The 22,986-nt window shown below is 35.2% G+C and overlaps 1 protein-coding gene across 2 annotated transcripts in view; it reads right to left on the reverse strand.

The window, feature by feature from the left end:
* Positions 1–618: 618 nt before the first annotated feature.
* Positions 619–22,986, reverse strand: part of LOC142352779 (regulator of telomere elongation helicase 1 homolog) — a 61,257-nt gene continuing 38,889 nt past the window's right edge. For both annotated transcript variants that reach the window (XM_075404887.1, XM_075404886.1), the window contains exons 10-13: positions 9,206–9,491; positions 8,716–8,830; positions 1,637–1,858; positions 619–1,003 (exon numbers count right to left, since the gene is read on the reverse strand). In XM_075404887.1, coding sequence (XP_075261002.1) covers positions 722–1,003; positions 1,637–1,858; positions 8,716–8,830; positions 9,206–9,491 — 905 coding nt within the window. In that variant the 3' untranslated portion in view covers positions 619–721. The remainder of the gene's footprint in view (positions 1,004–1,636; positions 1,859–8,715; positions 8,831–9,205; positions 9,492–22,986) is intronic.

Here is a 22,986-nt window from a genome sequence, read left to right on the forward strand (position 1 = left end):
AATTGCTATACATTACAAACTAAGCTATTGTTAAAGTCCAATATTCGATAACAGAAGTCAACAATCAAAAACGGAGGTAAAAGCTCGAATAGAAAGTCAAAATTCAAGTCATGGACAAACTCGCTTTCAGCTAAAAAAAAACCTGCAGAATCTCAATACTCCTCTTCGAGTCGTAAAAAAACCTATAGAATCTCAATACTCCTCTTCGAGTCGTAAAAACCTGTAGAATATCAATACTCCTCTTCGAGTAGTAAAAAAACCTGTAGAATCTCAATACTCCTCTTCGAGTCGTAAAAACCTGTAGAACCTCAATACTCCTCTTCGAGTCGTAAAAAAACCTGTAGAATCTCAATACTCCTCTTGGAGTCGTAAAAAAACCTGTAGAATCTCAATACTCCTCTTCGAGTCGTAAAAAAACCTGTAGAATCTCAATACTCCTCTTCGAGTCGTAAAAAACCTGTAGATTCTCAATACTCCTCTTCGAGTCGTAAAAACCTGTAGAATATCAATACTCCTCTTCGAGTCGTTAAAAAACCTGTAGAATCTCAATACTCCTCTTCGAGTCGTAAAAAGACACACACGTTTACAATAATTGCTATGAACTTCGTTCAAGAGCAATTAAAAATATTTAGCAAATTAAATTAGAATCTAGACATTAACATTCTGCTAAATGAAAACAAAATTCAAGCATCAAAAACAAGATCAATACTAGTAAAATAATCTACTTAAGACTTGAGCACAACTTGGCATAATGATCCCGATGCTCCTTTTTGATATACTTTGACATCAAACTCCGCGCTTCTGAAAACTTCGAATCCTTCATTTTGGATTGGATAAAACGAACAATGTAATTATAGGAGGCGTTTGGCTTCTTATTGTCTGGATTGATGTAGTTAAGTGTGGCTTTCTTGAACTCCCTGAAGTCATCGGAGACCAATTCTCTTTGCAAAATTGTGAACAGTTGAGCAGACACAGATTTCTCTGCGTGAACAGCCGGCCCATTCTGAAATGTTCTTCAATAGAATTATTTTAACACTTTGATTTAACAAAATGGCCTGCACTTGTTTGAAAGAATTTAACGATCCCGTATGAAAATGAGAAGATTGCAATCAATTTTACGTGAGAGGGAGGGTCAAAAACGCGGAGACAATACAATCGGGCTTAACCAGTTTACCTAATTTCTTTTGACGAAAAGTCTTAATTGATCAAGCTGGGAAATTTTGCATTAAGACACACATGAGTAAAAAAAGTTGCTTAAAATTTGCTCGAGATTAAACAAAAATTGAATCTGGGATTCTCTTCGACTGAAAACTGTACGCAGTCGTATAGTTGACTTCATTAGTTAATTCAGACTATTCGCTCATTTTTTTTAACAGACTGTCAATGATAACGGATCGATTTTATCAGTTTGGTTTGGTTCAAGCATTTCATGGCCTACGGGAAACAAAGGAAAATAATTCGCAAAATAATGCCATACTATCTAAAATAGCGCAAATGATGCCATACTATCTCAACAGCACTGGACAAATTACATTTTTCCTAATTCTTTTAATTTAAGCATACTCTTGGGGAATTCAAAAGTTGTTTATGACATTTCAGTTAGAATGTTTACTGAACAATAATATACAAAACCTACCCGCTCAATTGGTGCAGGCTCTTTATTCTCTTTTATCTGATTTCCACAATTAGATAATTTGTGATTTCCATGCTGTTGATCTCGTGACCCCGCTAATTCTGAGCTAGGCTTGTCTAGTGATAAAACTTCGTTAGTCGCTCTTGAGTTTCTCACAAGTTTGATTTTCTTTTTGAACATCGTCTGCGACTTACTTGCATCCAAGTTTGGTAATATTTCGTTAACCTAAACATTGCATTCTGCAATTACAATAATAAGAGACAGGGTTCACAGAGCGGACCTTAGTAAAAGGCCCGCAATAACAATTGAAAAAGTAGTTGGAAAATTATCACCAAGAGAAAAAATCTATAAAAGTGTCGACTAATATAAGCCAACCTCGCATAACCATTAGCCCTTTTCTAAAAAATGTTAGAACAAAAGCTGGAATACAAACCGAAAACATAACCAGCAGATGGCCGGAAAATAGCCGCGATAGACGCTTGTAACCTTCCATGATTTGAAACAACTAAAGAAATAAGATAGACAGATTGATCACCAGTCCTTAAATAGACCACTAAACTTTTTGGTTAGATTCGGACTGTCATTTTTTGAGACACATACGCTCTAAAAGGAAAAACACCTGATGGAGATTTTTCGGTAGATTCCCGAAATAGCTGCGAACGAATAGACCTGCGTGCCATATAATAGAGATAGAAAGAGAGACAGATCGAAATTGAAAAATCGACGCCGCCCAAAAAGCTAGGTAAAAAACATTCAGCGATAAATTAATAAAGCTTGATAAAATTCATCCCGCAGAAGCCTCCTATTAGGGACCTTTACCGCACACATGAGTTCCTTTGACCTTAAACAAATTCAAATTAAACTTAAGTTTTAAATTGCAAAAGTCATTTTATTGAGTGAGGTAAATCACTTGTGATCAAAATCTAGTCACGCAAAACACTTTTGCTAAAGATAGTGAAAAATGACGTGACGCTCGCAAACGCTGTTAGTGAGAGGAAGAAGTCATTTAGAAAATTTGACTTTTTCAGCTTTTTGTGTGAACAAATCTAAAACGAAAAAGCGCGTGAGACGGCGAAACAAAACATAGCAGGACAAGTCCTGAAATACAATTCAAAGAATTGAATGAAGATAGAATGAACTTAGAAGAACTCTACCTGACCAGCAGACCAATTGAACATTATCAGCCAAAACACAAACAAAATCAGCTCAAAACATTGAGAAACTGAAACAATCAAACAAACTAAACAAAAAATATACCCATAAAAAACTTGAAGCTTTTACCCCTTAAGCAAAATTTTATCCCTTTAAAATTACCCATTTCAAAAATATGTTCAAGGCCAAATTTTGTTTTTGAAATCGGGCCAGTATTATATCTGCATGACCTGGAAAAATTCATCGGCCTGAAAAATTGACCAAAAATGAGGGAAAAACTTAAAAATTGAAATTAATTGCAAAATTTAATATACTTCTGCTGAAAAATAAGGATATTACTATCTTCATATATCATTTCTGTGCCTCTAGAGGCTATCCATTAACCAAATTCTAAGCATTAAAAAATTCATTGGCTCAAAGATCGATAGGCAATAATTTTTAGTCTCAAATTTCAAAAAAAATAGAAACTCGGTCTATTAAATAGCTGAAAACCGTCCAATTTTCACTTTCCCCCTAGCAACTATTTAATAACATAATACCAAACCCTGGATAAGGTTAATTGGATAATGAGGCAAGAAAAGCTGAATAAAAGAAAAATGTTTTGAAAAAATTAAAAAAAAATTCCAAATTTCATCAAAAAAATTCTAAAATACGAAAAGTTAACTTGTTCAAACCAAATCCATTGAAACTAACAACCATGCAGTAACTTTTTATGACAACGTGGAATAGGCCCTATGGCACTTAAAAGTGGACAAATATTAAAAACAGAAAAAAACTTTGGCAAACCTTGAAAAAATTTCAGTTTTTATCAAAAAATAACAAATTTCGAGACAATAAAATGTTGAAAACATTAAAATGTTGAAATACTGAAATCCATTATTACTAGAAACTATGCAGTGTCCACAAAGGACATTTCGAGGCCCCTGAAGCTGTAAAAACTCAATAACAAAAACTTTCAAAAAACTTGAAAAAAAATGGCGAAAGTATCATTTTGCGTGTTTGTATTTGTAGTACCAAAACATATAGCTCTAAAAATGGTCATAACAAGTAATTTTGTCTCGCAAAAGGCCTTCATCCATTTCCAAAAACTTCAACCTACTACTATTCAAACAAAAAACTAAAAAAAATCACAAAAAAACAAAAAATTGCAACATTTTGAGCCCAAAAACTCCTAAAAATAACCTTTTAACATTAAATTAAGGCCATACCTGCAGCTGCACCACTCTAAGCATATGAGAGACTACTGGAGCCCACTTTGGGGCAAACTTAAAGCAAACTTAATGCCCGCTGGGCTTTACCTGTTTATTCCGTTTTGAAAGATCAAAGTCATTGAAAAATGTGTAAACATATCTTAAAAAAAACACAGCGCCCCAATACAATTCAAATTCCTTGAATTGTAAAAAACCAAGAGCACCGCAATATAGCTCCACTCAGCTTATAGCTTTGTAGCAATAATCAAAAACTCAAAACTCTAATACTCAAGAATTAGGGCATATACGTTCGGCACTACTTTGATGCACACTATTGACCATAAACTAGTAAATGTTCATAAAACTTAAAAATCATTAAGCGAGTTCAGAAATCATTTTTTGATTGAGGTAAGTAACGCAATGGACCTAAAAGCAGAACAAGTGACGTTAGGCACGCAAATTTTAGCTGCAAAGCAGTAGAAATCACTGAATATGAAAAAGTCAATTCCAAGAAGTTAGGTCGCAAGAATCATCGATTGAGACGAAGAATTAAAAATAAACACGATGTCCACAATAATAGCCGCTATCGCTTCGCGGCTATTAATTAAACATACCCGGCAGATTGCCGGAAAATAGCCGCCGTTGATTCCAATAAGCACGATTGGGATTGAAAGAATAGAAGATATTGAAAAAAAAAGATTTTTGTACAAAAACATTTTTTAAGTCCGATTTATTTTGATGGCATTTCGTAGTTGAAGATAACGTACTTCTGTTTCTTAGAGAGAGGCTACAGGGGGTACTATCAATACCAATAAGCATTAGAGATGGTAACTAAGACTTATAGTAACGACGTTCAAATAGCGGGCATCTAAAATTGGGCTTTATGGGTTTATCCCGTTTCTACTTCTGACTTCAATTTTTTATACTGACTCTGTTCATTTTGAATTGCTTTGCTGAGCAACTGATGTTCAAAATCACTTTTAGCAGAATGAGAGAAGAGAGAAACTAGTCTAGAGAAGTCAAAAAGATATCACGCAAAATGTTGAAAAAGCGGCAAAATGAGGTAAAGCGAAAAATTTTTTTATTCGACGAAGTAAAAAAAAATAGGAGCGCTATAATAGCCGGCTGAGAAGATGAGGCGGCTATTAATAACTAATAAAAACTTCGAGAAAAATTGTTAAAACTTGCCTAAAAAAGAGTCCCTGAGATGGCAAAAACTTCTGGAAAAGAAGCTCATGAAACAATAAAATTTGAGTTAATCGCTTTCGCGGCAACTTTTCAAAAGCCGTATCAATACTTGCCTGCATTGCAGAGGCGTCCCTTATTGGCCGAAATGATTTACAGTGCACACACATCAAACAAGCAATCATCTGAATTTTAACTGAAATACCTTAAAAATTCAACATGGCCTGCCGAAATAGCAACGTTTCGCAGCAACTTTTCAAAAGCCGTATCAGTAGTTGCCTACATCGCAAAGGCGTCACTTATTGGCCGAAAGGATTTACAGTGAACCCACAACAAACAAGCAATCAACTGAAATTTAACCGAAATACCTTAAAAATTCAGCATGGCCTGCCGATTACCGAAATAGGAAGGTATAAAGCGGAATGGCAAGGTATAAAGAACTGAAAGTGTGGCGGAGATGGTTTAAATTTTGTAAAATGAAATACTTCCCACAATTTTTCGAAAAATGTATCACTTATAATTTACCCGCCGAGCCTTATTAAACAAACCCTGCAGATCGCCAGAATAGCTGCTAAATAGACTTGCGTGCCGTATAACACATATACAGATATAAATTTAAAAAGTTCTCGATGCCGCTCAAAAAGATGTCATAACAAAGTTCGAAATACTTTTGCGGTTAGAAAAGGCAAAAAACGTATAAACATTAACAACTGTGTTAAAACTGCAATCCTGGCCGATAATTTACACTACTAAATCACTTAGAGCTACTCAGAGACTTAATTCCCTCGCGCTTTACCAATTTCTTAAGTTTTTGAAGACGGGAAGTCATATTAAATGGATCAAGCAAAACAATGTTCTAGAACACTCCAGCTAAAAGGTGACCAAAAACAATCGAGTAAAAAATTTTTAAAACAAAGTCGGCAGATTGCCCGAATAGCTGCGAAACAGACTTGCGTGCCGTCATAGATAAACATAAGTTCTACACCGCTGAAAAAGCTATGTATAAAAACATTTAGCAATGAATTAATAAATCTTGTTAAAATTCATTCCGCGCCAGCCTTTTAATTAGGGAAAATTTATTACACATATGGGTGGTTGACCTTGAACTAAATCAAAGTAAACTTAAGTTTTAAAGTGCAAAAGTCAATTTATTGAGTGAGGCAAGTCACGTATGATCAAAATCTAATCAAGCAAAATAATCTTAAAACCCTTGCCACAGAGAGTGAGAAATCATGTCATGCGCGCAAACGCAGTTCGTGAGAGGAAGAAGTCATTCAGATAATTTGACTTCTTCAGCTTAGTTGTGTGAAAAAATGTAGAAAAGAGCGTCAACCGATGAAAAAAAAACATAGCCGGAAGAAATCCGGTAGGGACTCGAAGCACCAGAACTTCACAAACAAAATCTTGACTTCACTCGAAACCACTATCTTTTGTCTTTTAACAGTTAATATTTCTCTCACCACATTACATAAAAAACAACCGACTAACGTCGGGCGAATTCCTCTCAAACGACCGGCGAGCGGTTAGCTTCGTCAGTAGCTAGCCATGGATTAGTGAGGCTAGGATTAGCTTGATTCCACTCTTCAATTTCTAGTTTTCTAGCCCTGTTAGTAAATAATTCAAACAAAAAACTCATAATTCGGAAATTTGCAAGATTGCAAAAATTTTAAAAAGCTTCCAGATTTCGAAATGAAAATGTTCAAAATACTTTTTTTCTGGAGTTATGTCAAGTAACCCATCTGCAAGACTTGAATATCTTCGTTGGTCAGTGATAATCGTTAAACTCAGAAAAGGCCAAAAATATTCAAAAATTTTAAAAACAATCGCAACTTTTAACGAAATGTTGCTATAAATAAAGATACTAAAAACTTCAAAACAATTTTATTGTCTCAAGAGACTATCCAGTATCCCTATTTCAAGCTTTAAATAGTTTTACTGGCTCATAAAAATCCATAAACTTGGAGCATGATACTAATTTTCCGAAAATTTGAAAAAAAAATTAAATTTCATCAAAAAATTGGTAAAATGATGAAAATTCGAAAAGACTCAAAAAAACTTGAATTTGCAAGTATTTTTTTAAAAATTGCTGACATTAAAATCCTTAAAAACATTCCTTTACATCTAGAAGCTATGCAGTAACCTATAGTCAAATCCTACTGGAGGTTATGTGGCTCTTGAGGCTGGAAAAACCTAAATAATGATTTAAAAATATTTAAATATTTAATTCAAAAAAATTAAAAAAATGCAAGTTCCACAAAAACTGCTAATATTTGTGATAACAAAAGTTGAAAACTAATCCATGACCGAAAAACATTTTCCAGTAACTTATTATCAAAACTTAACGAAGATTTTCTGTTAGGCTGAAAAACCTGAATGACAACGAATGTAAAAAAAATTGATAAAAATTGCAAGTTTTGTAAAAAAATGCCAAAATTAATGGTGTTGAAATCTTGAAAAACATTCCATCGCATTTCGAAACTATACAGTAACCTATTGTCAAACCCTAGAGATTCCTCGGTTCTTGAGGCTGTAAAAACAGACAAAATTTGTGAAAAAACGTGAAAAAAAATTGTGATATTAAAAAATATAAAAGTCCATGGCCAATATAAATTTTTCAGTGACTTATTATTAAACCCATAAGGAGGTTTTCTTCCCCCCCCCCCTGGGTCCGTAAAAACCTGAATAACGAAAAATAAATGTAAAAAAATTGAAAAAATTTGCACGTTTTGTCAAAAAAATTTCCTAAATTCGTGATGTTAAAATGTTGAAACCATTCCACTACCACTAGAAACTATGAAGTAACCTATTAAAAACCCTAGAGGAGGTTCCTTGACACTTAGCGCTGAAAAACTCAAAAAATGCTGAAAAATTTCAAAAAGCTTGAAAAAAATTGTAAAAATTAGTATGAAATTGAGTGTATTTAGCGATCGGTTGTTCGAACGTAGCCACGGTGTGGGGGGGGGATGCACCGGCGGGCTGATGGAGAGTGAGGGGGTGGGCAACAATTGGGTGGGGGGCAAGAGCGCGGTGGGGGGGCAATAGTGGCGGGGGGTCAACAGTGGGGGTGTCTTCAACCTCTTCCGCCCTTCACATCATAAGTATAAGTCTCCAAAACAGCTTGAGCTGAAACAGAGCTGAAATGCTCTAAGAGCACTTAATACCCGCTGGGCGCTACCTGTTTATCCCATTTTTGAGGACAAAAAGTCAAGAGCGTCAGACGAAAAATCGGTCAAGCGAAAAATCGCATAAAAAAAGACCGACAGGACTAATATAATTGCTACAAATTTCGTTTGAGAGCAATTAATCATAGAAAATACTTGGTACAAATGTAAACCTGTGATAACGAGAAAGATTTGAGCATTATCATCCTTTATTGAACTCGAAAGGGTTGAGAATATCCATAAGTGACGTTAAGACAAGTGGTAAAAGTCTCTTGGGTGAACGAGTGATCGAAAAACCAAGACCGCTGGAACATAAAATGACCATAAATGCCATTCTCAACACAAAGCTACAAAGCAGCCAAACGCCCTAAATAGCAGCGGTATAGATGAGTACCTTGGTGTCGTTTTTAGAAGTGGACACTTCATCGTCAAACGTCAGAAGCTGTGTTAGCACACTCTTTCCTTGTTGACTCATCTTTCTCGATTCATCATCAGCAGAAGACAAATATCTAAATCAGATTAGAGTTCCTGATTATTCATTGAACCAATTTTCGGTTGAAAAATTACAATTGATTGAGTACCAATCAAGGAAAATGCACATTCCTGCAACCGACTTTTTAAATTTTTCTCACTTTTTTCAAAATACATGCACAGCGAATCCGTAGTATAGTTCGCTCAGGTTTAGGTCAACGACTTAACTTTCTGAGTAGAAAATGAAACAAACCTATTTTCTATGATCAGCAAATCTAATTCAATTTCGCATAGCTCATCAACCTCAGAACTATCACTATACAAAGTCTCCGCTGGTGTCACCAAATCAGTTCTTCTTGCATTCATGTGTTCTGACACAAAAAAATTCGAAGTAAGTACGAAATGTATCTTACGTTGACAGGTTTTCATTGCCACTTTCAGTTCTCAGCCAATCGGGTTTGGCAACGTGGTGCGTCACCTCGTTTGACTTCTTCAGACCTGGTCTAGCTTCTCGCAATTGATACAGCCCCGAAATGGTACTTTTCTTTACTTTAGGTGGCGATATATTTGAGTTATTAGCATCAGTGATATATGCTGAACTGCTTGAGGTAGATTGATATGGGTACTTCATATTTGCTATGCGATAGAATGAGATTAAATCCTTGGGTAGCGAGCTGAATGATTTGTAATGTCGAATACCTGAAAAAAAATCACAAACATTAAAAAAGAGCAGCAGACTTACTCAAATAGAAATACCCTTGAACTCAATCGTTCAAGTATCAGTTTACATAGTAGAATTATGGAATTCATATCCATTCCAATCCGTTTATTAAAAATTTAAATGAACCAATTAAATTGTAGATTGCCAGAATAGCTACAAAGGAGCCGTTTCTAACATCGACTAACAATTCATCTTACATTTCTTAGAGCCCTCAATTGGTTGACTCAAAAATGGCTATTGAACTTGCAAAAAACACAATTTTGCAATTTTACAGCAGAACTAAATGAGATCACAATATCTGCTAAACTTTATCAGCGCACCTCCATTAATGGGAGACAATTGCACCAAGATTTCAACAATATTATGATAAATTTAAAATTTTCCGGAAAAAAGTAATTCTCAATTTTTTACTGATGTGAAGTCCAATTCCCAGATCATGAAGAAAATACAGCTGAGCCGAACATTCAATCATTGATGCACAAAAATATAGAAATCAATGAGATTCAATCATATCAACAGATTGCGAAACAATAGCCGCAACAAAATAGACTATTGACCCAAGACAGAAAAGGTACTACCGAAGAAACTGATTTCAAATTCAATCCTCATATTCAAATCATATTTTAACATGGTCGTCAGATTGCAGAAAAATAGCCGCCATTGATTCCCATAACCACACTGGAAATTTAAAAAAAAACGAATAAAAATTGATAGTACATATTTTGAAAGTCTGATTGGATTTTGTAGTTAGACACTCCTGTTTCTTATTGAGAAGCTACAGGGTTTAGTAGCCATACCAATAAACATTAAACCTTGTAACTAAGACTAATTAGAACAAAGTTCAATCGAGGGGCACCTGAAACACGGCTTTATGGGATTATTCCGTTTCTATTTTTGATTTCCTTTTTCTGTCATTTCACATTGATCTGCTGAGCAACAGCTGTTTAGAAGCACAAAGAGCGAAGAGTCAAACTAGCCTTGACAATTCACAAAGATTTCACACAAACTGTCAAAGAAGAGAATGCAGTAGAGCGGAACAATTATTTTTAGCGAATTAAAAACAATCGATTACTGTCGGAACAGTTACTCCCGAACGATCACTATCAGCTCGCATATATTGCAGCCCACTTCAGACGGCGTGGTGGGGAGTAACTAAATTCACTATGGGGGCTTCAAATGACGCCCTTAGAAGTTAATATACTCCACTAAAAACAATAACAGAATTTAAAGAAAAAAAATTACGTCAATTTTGTCGCACTTATGATTTGACTTTTAGTAGAACGCTGCCGCCGCTCTTGTTCTGCTGCTGAGAACTGTGTTTACAACTAGTTTACAATAATTGCTTCAAACTTCGTACGACAGCAAATAAAAAACCGGGAGCGCTATAAAATTTGACTGATAACATGAGGGCACGTGTTAATAATACAATGTATAATTGAAAATTGGATCTTTTCCTTTTGTGCCCCCTCCCAGCTTAGTGGGTGCATATTATTTGCACCCCCAGACGCACGTGCCATATTTTTACATGATGATTTACTATGTAATGGCACGTGCTCTGTAACTGGGGGGAGCATAACGTACTGGGGGGGCACAAACGGAAAAGATCCTGAAAATTTTATAATGCAATAATATAAGTCTTTCTAGTAATCTAACCCGGGTGGTCTTATTCAACTTCAATTGAAGTTTAAATTATCAATCTACTTCGGGTGAGTTCAGAAGTCATTTTCTCTAGTAAGGTATGACATATCTGAAACAATCGATGAAAGTGGAAACACGGAGACTAATGCTCAAACAGCGCAAGCGTTCTTGGATGTAACAGCTGACCTAAATGTTAACGTTGATGCTACTGACATATCAATTGCTCATCGACTTCCTTCTCGATACAAGAACAGACCAATCATTGTAAAATTTACTAGACGCATCAAGAAAATCGAAGTTCTCAAAAACAAACGTGCCTTAGAAGAAAGCCCCTCTTTCTACAATGTTACAATACTTGAAGATGCAAGTAAACCCAGGCTTAATTTTCTCAAATTAATGAAAGGTGACGAACGGATCTCGTCATCGTTCATACGTGATGGGGTCATACACTACAGGTGGATGGACGGAAAGATGTACAGAATCAACAACTTATTGGAAGGTGGTTTGTTCCTCAATTATTCTTTAATCAACATCCAACAGTGCTTCAAGCCACCTCAAAATCCAGATACAGAACGGACGAATCAACCCTTTCGTGAAACGTAAAAAGAAAGAAGAGGTATTTAACGAAACTGAAATTAACACGCAAAGGAAAGATTTAATAATTTTTCATCTCAATGTAAGATCATTAAAAAAACACCTACTAGATCTTGAATCTCTTATTTTTAGCTTAGATAAGCTGCCTCACATTATCTGCCTAACTGAAACCTGGTTGTGTGACGATGATGAAATAAAACAATATCTGTTACCGGGTTTTAGATCCCATATCCAGAAGAGTAGAACATCCAGGTGAGGTGGTGTAATGATTCAAACCACAAGTTCATGCAAAATTCTGAAAGAAAAATCAATAAACTTTGAAGAGTCTGTCTTTGCTGAAATAGAATTCTCTGGGGCAAAACTAAATCTTGCGGTGATTTATAACAAACCTAGGGAAAACAAAATGAAATTTGTTGATAATCTTAATACTTTTCTAGAAGCCAACCAATCCCCTTCATTTCCTTTAATCATATGTGGTGATTTTAACATTGATACATTACAAGAGAATGCTTTGTCAAAAAACTATCTGAATTGTATATCATCTAATGGTTATGAAATTTTTGCAAAATCATCAACCAGGGAAACGGATACCAGTTCCACTTGTCTCGATCATTTCGTGTATCAAAATATTAATCTGTTAAACTGTGAAATTCTAAAAAATCAAACTTTTTCAGACCGCGATCCAATTATTCTAACATGCGGACTTTGTTTGGAACCTGAAGGTAAAACTACGTTTCGAAACACAGCTTTTCTGAAAAATCCGAGCACTGTAGAAAACTACGTAGAAACTCTCCGGGTGGAAATATCGGAGTGTAGTGGAAAATTGCTGAGTGCTACAACTTGCTCAGAAGCTTTCAATGTTTTTAATGAAACTTTTCTTAAAGTCACTGATAGATTTGCCCCAATCTGCAATTTGCCACCCAAGAAAAATCTGCTGCCAAAATGGCTCAATAAATCTTTGCTTAAAATCAGGTCAAAACGGAACCAAGCACATAGAAAGTGGAAGAAAGACTGCCATAACCAAGCCAAGCTTCAAGAATTTAAAAAGTGGCGTTTGACTTTTGAAAAAGAATACAAAAAATCAAAAAAGCAGTACTATCAAAATAAGTTTCAAGCTTGCCAAACATACTCGAGGAGAACGTACAAACTTCTGAATGACATCAACGGAAAATCCAAAACGTTTAATGACCCCCCGCTTTTGAACACTTGTAGACAAAATTATAAGCTCCCATCAATTAAAAACAATGCAGATGTCTTTAATAAATTCTTTGCAAACGTTGGTGAAGGACTTAGCAATCATTTAACTGCCGCACATGATGTTGATATCCCAAATTGCGTTCACTCCATGTTCTTTTTCCCAACAACAAAGCGTGAAGTTGAATCCGTTTACCGAAGCTTACAAAATAAGTCGTCCTCGGGAGATGACCTAATATGTAACAGTATTGTAAAAGCCTCAATGCCAGCCACCTTAAATGCAATTACAAATTTGATTAACCGGTCATTCAACGAAGGCCTTTTTCCAGATAGCCTGAAAACAGCCAAGATCATTCCTTTATTTAAAGATGGCTCAAAATTGGAGGAAAATAACTATCGCCCAAGTTCACTACTCATAATTTGGAGCAAAATTTTTGAGAAAGTAGTTTTTAATAGAGTATATGGCTATTTCGAAAAACTAGGAATTCTCTCAAAGTATCAATTCGGTTTTCGAGACAAGCATAGCACGATTGATGCGCTCGTAGAACTTACCGAAAAAATTCGTCATTCTGGAAAAGAGAACGCTATTAATTCGTTCTTTTTGGACTTGAAGAAAGCTTTCGATACCATAAATCATAATCTACTGCTAAAAAAACTGGAAAGATATGGTATCAGGGGGAAATGCTTAATGTGGTTTGAATCGTATTTAACAAATAGGAGACAAAGAGTTTTTTTAAACAAAGTGTCATCTGATTGGGAAATTTCAAACTGTGGGGTACCACAAGGTTCAATTCTGGGACCTCTACTCTTTCTAATATATATTAACGATCTCCCTCAAAATTGTAATCTTAATGTCCTGCTGTTTGCTGACGACACTAATATTACATCCATAGGAAACAGCCGTGCTGAAATTAGTCTCGAACTTGCGAAGATAAATAACTGGTTGAAATCAAATAAACTGGTACTTAACCTTGAAAAGACTATCTTAATGAAAATGCTGGTTGCTGGTTCCAAAATAGATTCAAGTGAATATCTGTTTGATGATCAAGTTGTCCAAACTCACTCTATGTGCAAGTATCTTGGTGTTAGAATTGATGCAAAGCTTTCCTTTATTAGCCATATTGAGCATGTAAAGAAAAAACTAAGCAAGCAATGTGGAATTGTATCTAAAATGAGACATTTTGTTCCTAGATTGCAACTTATAAGCTATTATTCGAGCAACGTGATTCCCATTATTCAATATGGCGTTCTTGTATATGGCTGCTGCAGCTACTCTTCTTTACTACCATTGTTTATGTTGCAGAAAAAGGTGTTAAAGTTTATATCCGTTCGACGAAAATCAGACAGTTGCAGTGATTTGTTTCTTAAACATGGATTTCTTTCAGTCTACGAGCTACATATTTACGAGCTCCTTAAATTTGTTCTTAAATCGATTTGCAATTTTCATTCTGAGAATTATTGTAACGAAATGTTTCAATTTAGTAAAAAAAAGGAGGAATACGAGGAAATCCGAGCTAAGATTACTCAATGAGAATTAAATCTGCTCAGGGAATTAAATCAGGGAATTAAATCTGCTACCTGGAAACGTAGAAAAAAGTACGCGTGATGAATTAAAAAAATATATACCATAAGTTAAAGGATTCTTACCTTATTAACAACCAAGAGCTAGTAAATTATATGTTTGAAATGTAGTAAAATTGAAAATCTTAATGTTTCTGAGTTAAATATGGGGATTGCTGCAATAGAGAATCAGCAAGATTCCGTGCAAGTCCACTTGTGTCATGATAAATATATCCAATGGCTGCATATATTCAATCATGTCCAAGAAATAAATTCTTTTTTTTTTACATATAGAGTTTATCAAATATTGACCCAAAAACCCGTATCAGTGAGTAAAAAAATGCTGTCAAGCACACAAATTCTGCTGCAGAGGGGTAGAAGATATGAAAGTGGTTCTTCGTTTTAACCCAGACGTACATTTTAGTGTAGATGATTGCGAATGTGGAGGTTTGGTTGGCGCATTGGGGTGGGGCCGGTAGGGTGCGGACAGGCAGCCGTCTTTACAACTTATGGAATTTGAATTGTATTGCTCCGGGCAGGTGGGGTCATTAGGGCGAAGGATAAGTAGTTTTTCTTACAATTCAAAGAAAATGAATTGTATTGGTGCACTGTCTTTTTTAAGATCTATTTACACTTTCTTCGACCTTTCGGTCAATGAGAGGTCAAATAGGAGTAGTGAGTTTAAACACAATGGAGCATTTAAAAGGAGCAAAATGCGAGTAGTTTTACGGGGTGAATTTTTCCAAACTACTTTTGAATTCAAGAAATTAAATTTTAAGATTTTCGGTTCTTGAGAGAAAACTTCAATCCCGTGCAGCAGTTTGGCTTTTGCTCAGGCTGTTTTTCTCCTTCCATTTTCTGCGCAAATACTTTTAAAGGGTGCTACAAGTGCTCTCTAATAATGCATAGTTGGAGCTATTCAAACCCCTCAAAAGGCAACTAATACTTTTTAAGACTGCCGCTATTGGTTATCATGAAACATAGGTGACATGGATTCTACTTATTTTTATCGTTCTGTTTTTAGCCGCATTAATGATAGGTCTCAGTGGCTCTAATGAGGCAGACTTGAGATAATTTAAAGATTTAAATGGAAATCTAACGGTTTTCACTACTTTGACTTACCCAAAATTTTCGAGATATTGTATAGTTTTGCCCATTTTGAAGTATTTTGTTGCTCATCCAATAAGTTTCATTAATGATAGATCTCATTGGCTCTCTAAATAGACATTGAGTTCACATAATGATTTCTATTTACAATTAACGGTTTTAGCGACTTTGACCCTTCTTGTCAAAATTATAACTTTTTGAATTTTGCCCAGATGTGTACTTCTTCTTTTTTGTTCAAACATCTCCCATTAATGACAAGTCTCTCAACAATCTAATAAGTAGTGCAATTCAAATATTGAATCGTTTCTTTTCATAACTAACAATTTTCACTAATGAAGTTCAAAACAGCATTTTGGTCACAAATTGTCCGTTTTGATAGTTGTGTTGCGTATTCTCATCCATGACCGGCCTCACATGCTCTCTAATGAGACCAATTGTAGACAATGGCCTCACTAAAAGATTTTCCAAAAACATTGCCATTACGATAAACTCCTGACTACATTAATTAAGCTGTTTAATATTACAAAATAGCATTGGCTCTAATGAATTTTAATAAACTATCGATTATTAATCTTGATCATAAATAATACCAAACAGCATTCACTCTACCGAACTTTGATAACCTAACGAAAAACGTGGCCGAAAGCTAGAACAAGATAAAATAGAGGGCGCCTAAATAATGACCATTGAAATGGTCGATTCCGGCCATTAATCAAATAAAAATGCCAGCAAAAATAAGTTCTGCCAAATTAAGATATTGAACTTCGCAAACTGTTAATAAAATTCTCAATTACATTCGGCAATAAAATTCTTGAAAAATAAAAGACAGCATTTAACACACAGCCCAGAGTAAAAAATCGCAATTAATTGCCATCACGTCAATCTAATTCAAAGATATGGCAAAAACTGTAGAGGCAATTGCCAAATTCCGTGTAATTGACGAGTTTTCATCAGAGAATCAAGAATAAAACGCTAACTTTTTCTATTACAAATTCGAGCTGCAGATTTTTTAGGCATCCTGATGTGAGGACAAAAATTGGGAATAGGATTAATAAGAAATAGCATTCGACGTGGTAAAAAACATTACCAAAAAAAATGACAAAAACAGGGCACTTCAAACCGTGTTTTATGTGTTTATCCGGTTCCGCATCAGTTTAATTTTTTAATCGCCATTGACTGCACTTATTTCAAATTGCTTCACTGCATAACATCTTTGTAAATAAGCGACAAAACTAACCTAGTGATGTCACACCAAATTTACGCGAAATACAGCAAGCAAAAAAATAAAAAAAAACTGCTGCCAGAGGGGTCTCAATAACGAGCAGTAAACGAATAAGCAAGAGCACGCTAAGCCCAGCAATCTAATTGCTATAAATTCAGGGTTACTGTTATTATAACTCTTCAACAAATTGTTAGTTTCTGGCTTTGACGTAAAAGAACTAAGAGAAAAATGCAGAACTAAATAGAACAAAGGCAAAAAGATGCAAAAAAAGAAGTAAAACATCACCTACTAATTTAGGGCGAATTGCTCTCAATCGACCGAAGATAAACTGCCTTTGGTAGTAGCTATCTGGTATTTAGGAATGAATGCTGGGCATTAACGGGGGAGAAAATTGAGCGGGAGTGAAGCAATGGGGAGGGCTGGACAAGAGGGGGTCCAAATCACCAGATGGAGGATGGACGGGGTGAGTGTTGGCGGAAGGGTAGACTTAAGGGGTCAAAATTTTAAGATTAAGAACCGCCCTTCACCACATGAAAATGTCTCCTCAACATGGTGAATCGCATAACTAGAGACTACAAAGGCGTACGGCTCTATGAGAGCTGCTCAGCCACTTAATGTCCTCCAGGGTTTACCTGTTATCCCTTTACCTGCTATACGAAAAGTTTAAAAGGCCAAATAAGAAATCGGCGAAGCGAAAAATTGGATAAAACCAAAAGACTAATAAAATTGCTACAAACTTTGTTTCAGAGCAATTAAATTGTCGACGAAAAAAATAAATCGTTTGTAACCATAATTCAAAAATCGATCGGTTTATTTGATAAGAAATATCAAGATAAGTTTGTTTGACAAGAACACCACAAATCTTGAGTAATAAGAGTAGGCATCTCAAAATGGTGATCAATCAAAACAGCATTCACGTCTAAGGTCGGATTTTTTTTTCGAATAGATATATCGAACAATTTGATTTAAAAAATTTAGCTCATTAACTAAAAGGGAGACAATAAAACAGCAAATGGCTGACAGATTGCCCAAGTGTTGCTGCGCTAGCATTGTAGACCTGCAGTTTCAGAATACCAATGAAAAAAATAAGTCCTACAAAAACTTAGCAAAAATTATCACTTTGCTAAATAATGTGATGTTTAGATTGAAAATCTGCCTCCAATTAACCTTTTAATTGAGTGACATATTCTTATTTGACTTTAAATCATCTCATTCAAAACAACCGACTAGTGTAGACAATGTAGACAAAATTCCCCTGGGAGGTTAGCTAGAGCTTAACTGCTAGACGGAAGAGTGGGTAGAAAAAGGAGGTCGATTAATGGTCAATGTGGAGCGGAGTTGGGGTAGCTACATCACATAATTTTGTGTCTCCTCAGCAGCTACTATGCTTTGTACAGCAGCTACTATGCTTTGTACACTTAGACTAGTACAGCTTAGAGAAAAGCTCAACCACTTAATGCCTTTCAGGAGTTACTTGTCTATCCCGATTTTGCGAACGGAAAGCCAAATGATAAGATAAACATAGCCGACAGATTGCCGGAATAGCTGCCAAAGAATCAACTTGCGTGCCGTTTAATAGAGATAGAAACAGATAGATATAAATTTAAAAAGTTATATACGCCGTTGAAAAAGCTATGTAAAAACATTTAGCGCTTAATTATTAAAGCTGGTTAAAATGTATTACGCAAAAGCCTTTTCACTAGGGGCCTTTATTACACATGAGTTCCTTTGACCTTGAACTAATTCAAATTAAACTTAAGTTTTAAAGTGCAAAAGTCATTTTATTGAGTTAGTTATGTCACGTATGATCAAAATCGAATCACGCAAATGACCTAAAGACATTTGCTAGTGAGAGTGAGAAATGACGTAACGAGCAAATGCCGTTAGTGGGAGGAAGAAGTCATTCAGAAAATTTGACCTTTTGAGCTTTGATACGTCAGCAAATGTAAAACGAAAAAGAGCGTCAGACAAAACAAAAACCATGAGCACCCTTCGCAGCTATAAAAATTATAAGAAAAACTTAAAAAATACATGAAAAGCCGGCACGATTCCAATGATTGCAAAAACCTGGTTTTAGAGCATCTAGAAAACTTGAAAGAGTCAACTTGAAAGTAATTTTGAGCGTGAGGTAAGTCACAATGACCAAAAAATTATTCACAAATAAAAAAACTTTTCTATAAGTATGAAACCTGACGACACGCACGCAATTCGGCATATTTTCTGTTTCCACCCAGCTTAAGGGTGCATATTATTTAACCCCCCTCCTCCACCAGTCCGTTCCATCCGACGGGGGTTCGGTGCACGTGGCCTTTACGGCCTGAACGATGCGCAGGGTGGGGGGGGGGGGCGTGAGTGAGGGCGCTGATGTGTGTGTGCGTGTGTGGGGGAGACTTATACTATAAGTATAAGTCTCCAGAACAGTTTCTGTGAATCGCATACTTGGAGACTACTGAGCTTAAAGGCTCTAAGATCACTTAATGCCCGCTGGGTGCTACTTGTTTATCCCATTTTTTGAGGACGAAAAGTCAAATCAGTCAGACCAAAAATTGGTCAAGCGAAAAACTGGTTATTGCTCTACTTCATTTGAGGGCAATTAAATATATGGTACGTGCCCTTAGGAGTTACAAATGATGTGCTCCTAGCAAAAACTTGATGAGCGGACTACCGAGAAACCATAACTGACTACAGTCGTACGAACTGCTCTCAACTGACAGGTGAGGGTCTAGCTTTGAGAGTCACTAGCTTGGGGGAGGTTATCTGAAATGGCAGTGGCAGCATATATGCATGGGAAGTAGGTGGCGGTGGAGACTCAAAATTTGTCACAGCGTAAAGAAATTTATAAAACATAGATGGAAGATTAGCAGAAAATAGCCGCACTAGCTTCGTAGATCTGCAGTCTCAAAAAGATAAAAGAAGCGAAGCAAAAAAAAGAAATTTCTTTATTAAACGCTGAGATGCTATAATTTGATTAAGACTCTGTATAACTTATTGCTCATTCTATTAGCTGCCAATAATTTTTGCGAGTGAGGTATGTCACGTGCGACCAAAAACTTAATCACGCAAAAACACAAAAATTTTCTCCAATAAATGACCTCACGCACACAATTTAGTGAAAACTAGCAGGCCCGCAAAAGCATCACAGGAAAATCATTTAAAAGAATAGGTTTAAAATTGAGATTTTCGTACCAGTTCGGGCTGTAAGCCATGCCCCGCGTTCAACAGCTAGAGGTATTACGTTACGTTACCGATGTGTTTGGATTCGTATATTACCCCAAGTAACACCATTTTTTTATCGAAGCGTAAATCTTATAAAACATTAATCTACATGATTAAGGTGCGGTAAAACATGCGAAGTTGAGGAGCTACAACATGCAAAAGAGAAGAAAGAAAAAAGAGAGAGAAAAAAGGGTACAAGAGAAAGAAAAAAGTGAGAAAAAGTGAGAAAAGAAATTGAAAACAAAAGTGAGAAAAGAAAGTGAGAAGAAAACGAAGAAAAGAAAGTGAAGAAAAGAGAGCGAGAAAAAGAAATTGAAGAAAAGAAAGTGAGAAAACAAAGTGAGAACACGGAGGGAGAAAACAAAATAAAAAAAGGAAGTGAGAAAAGAAGGTGAGAAAAGATAGTGAGAAAAGAAAGCGAAAAAAGAAAGTGAGAAAAGAAAGGGAGGATAAAAGTGAGAAGACAAAGTGAGAAAACAAAGTGAGAAAACAAATTGAGAAAACAAAGTGAGAAAACAAAAAGAGAAAACAAAGCAAGAAAAGAAAGTGAGAAAAGAAAGTGAGAAAAAAAGTGAGAAAAGAAAGTGAGAAAAGAAAGTAAGAAAACAAAGTGAGAACACAAAGTGAGAAAACAAAGTAAAAGAACGTGAGAAAAGGAAGTGAGAAAAGATAGAAAAGATAGTGAGAAAAGAAAGTAAGAAAAGAAAATGAGAAGAAAGAGAGAAAAGAAATTGGAACGAAAGTGAGAAAAGAAAGTGGGAAAAAAGAAAGAAAGGAAAAGTGAGAAGACAAAGTGAGAAAAGTGAGGAAAAAAAGCGAGAAAAAAGTGAGAAAAGAAAGTGAGAAAAGAAAATGAGAAAAGAAAGTAGAAGGAAGTGAGAAAAGAAAGTGAGAAAAGAAAGCTAAAAAAGAAAGGAAGGAAAAGTGAGAAGACAAATTGAGAACAGAAAGCGCGAAAAGAAAGTGAGGAAAGAAAGTGAGAAAAGAAAGTTAGAAAAGAAAATTAAAAAAGAAAGGAAGGAAAAGTGAGAAGACAAATTGAGAACAGAAAGCGAGAAAAGAAAGTGAGGAAAGAAAGTGAGAAAAGAAAGTGAGAAAAGAAAGTGAGAAAATAAAGTGAGAAAAGAAAGTGAGAAAAGCAAGTGAGAAAAGAAAGTGAGAAAATAAAGTGAGAAAAGAAAGTGAGAAAAGAAAGTGAGAAAAGAAAGAAAGAAAAGAAAGTGAGAAAAGAAAGTGAGAAAAAAAGTGAGAAAAGAAGGTGGGAAAAGATGTGAGAAAAGAAAGTGAGGACAGAAAGTGAGATAAAAAGTGAGAAAAGAAAGTGAGAAAAAAAATGAGAAAAAAAGTGAGAAGAAAACGAAGAAGAAAAGAGGAAAAGAGAGTGAGGAAAAGAAATTGAAAAGAAAGTGAGAAAAGAATGTGAGAAAAGATAAAAAGGAAAAAAGTGCAAAGACAAAATGAGAAAACAAATTGAGAAAACAAAGTGCGAAAACAACGTGAGAAAAGAAAGTGAGAAAAGAAAGTGAGAAAAGAAAGTGAGAAAAGCAAGTGAGAAAAGAAAGTGAGAAAAGAAAGTGAGAAAAGAAAGTGAGAAAAGAAAGAAAGAAAAGAAAGTGAGAAAAGAAGGTGGGAACAGATGTGAGAAAAGATAGTGAGAAAAGAAAGTGAGGACAGAAAGTGAGATAAAAAGTGAGAAAAGAAAGTGAGAAAAAAAATGAGGAAAAAAGTGAGAAGAAAACGAAGAAGAAGAAAAGATAAGAAAGAGAGCGAGGAAAAGAAATTGAAAAGAAAGTGAGAAAAGAATGTGAGAAAAGATAAGAAGGAAAAAAGTGCACAGACAAAATGAGAAAACAAATTGAGAAAACAAAGTGCGAAAACAACGTGAGAAAAGAAAGTGAAAAAAGTGGGAAAATAAAGTGAGAAAAGAAAGCGAGAAAACAAAGTGAGAAAACAAAGTGAGAAAATAAAGTGAGAAAAGAAAGTGAGAAAAGAAAGCGAGAAAACAAAGTGAGAAAAGAAAGTGAGATAAGAAAGTGAGAAAACAACGTGAGAAAAAAAGTGAGAAAAGAAAGTGAGAAAACAAAGTAAGAAAAAAAAGTGAGAAAAGAAAGTGAGATAAGAAAGTGAGAAAACAACGTAGGAAAATAAAGTGAGAAAAGAAAGTGAGAAAAGAAAGTGAGAAAAGAAAGTGAGAAAGAAAGTGCGAAAAGAAAGTGAGAAAAGAAAGTGAGAAAAAAAAGTGAGAAAAAAAGTGAGAAAAAAAAAGTGAGAAACGAAAACAAAGAAAAGAAAGTGAAGAAAAGAGAGTGAGGAAAAGAGTGAAGAAAAGAGAGAGTGAAGAAAAGAGAATGAAGAAAAGAGTGAAGAAAAGAGTGAAGAAAGGAGAGTAAAGAAAAGAGTGAAGAAAGGAAAGTGTGAAAAGAAAGTAAAAAGGAAGTGAGAAAACAAAGTGAGAAAGAAAGTGAAAAAAGGAAGAAAAAGTGAGAAGACAAAGTGAGAAAAGACAGCGAGAAAAGAAAGTGAGAACAGAAACTGAGAAAAGAAAGTGAGAAAAGAAAGCGAGAAAAGAAAGCGAGACAATAGAGAAAAGAAAGTGAGAAAAGGAAGTGAGAAAAGGAAAAGAGAAGAAAAAGTGAGAAAAGAAAGTGAAAAAAGAAAGAAAGGGAAAAGTGAGAAGACAAAGTGAGCAAAGAAAGCAAGAAAAAAGAGAAAAGAAATAGAGAAAAAAATTAGAGAAAAGTGAGAAAAAATGTAAGGAAGTGAGAAAAGAAAGTGAGAAAAGAAAGTGAGAAAAGAAAGTGAGAAAAGAAAGTGAGCAAAGAAAGTGAGAAAAGATAGTGAGAAAGGAAAGTGAGAAAAGATAGTGCGAAAAGAAAGTGAGAAAAGAAAGTCAGAAAAGAAAGTGAGAAAAAAATGTAAAAGGAAGTGAAAAAACAAAATGA

This window comes from Convolutriloba macropyga, chromosome 14 (genome assembly GCF_964194025.1).
Source record: "Convolutriloba macropyga chromosome 14, txConMacr16.3, whole genome shotgun sequence".
Taxonomy (NCBI): domain Eukaryota; kingdom Metazoa; phylum Xenacoelomorpha; order Acoela; family Convolutidae; genus Convolutriloba; species Convolutriloba macropyga.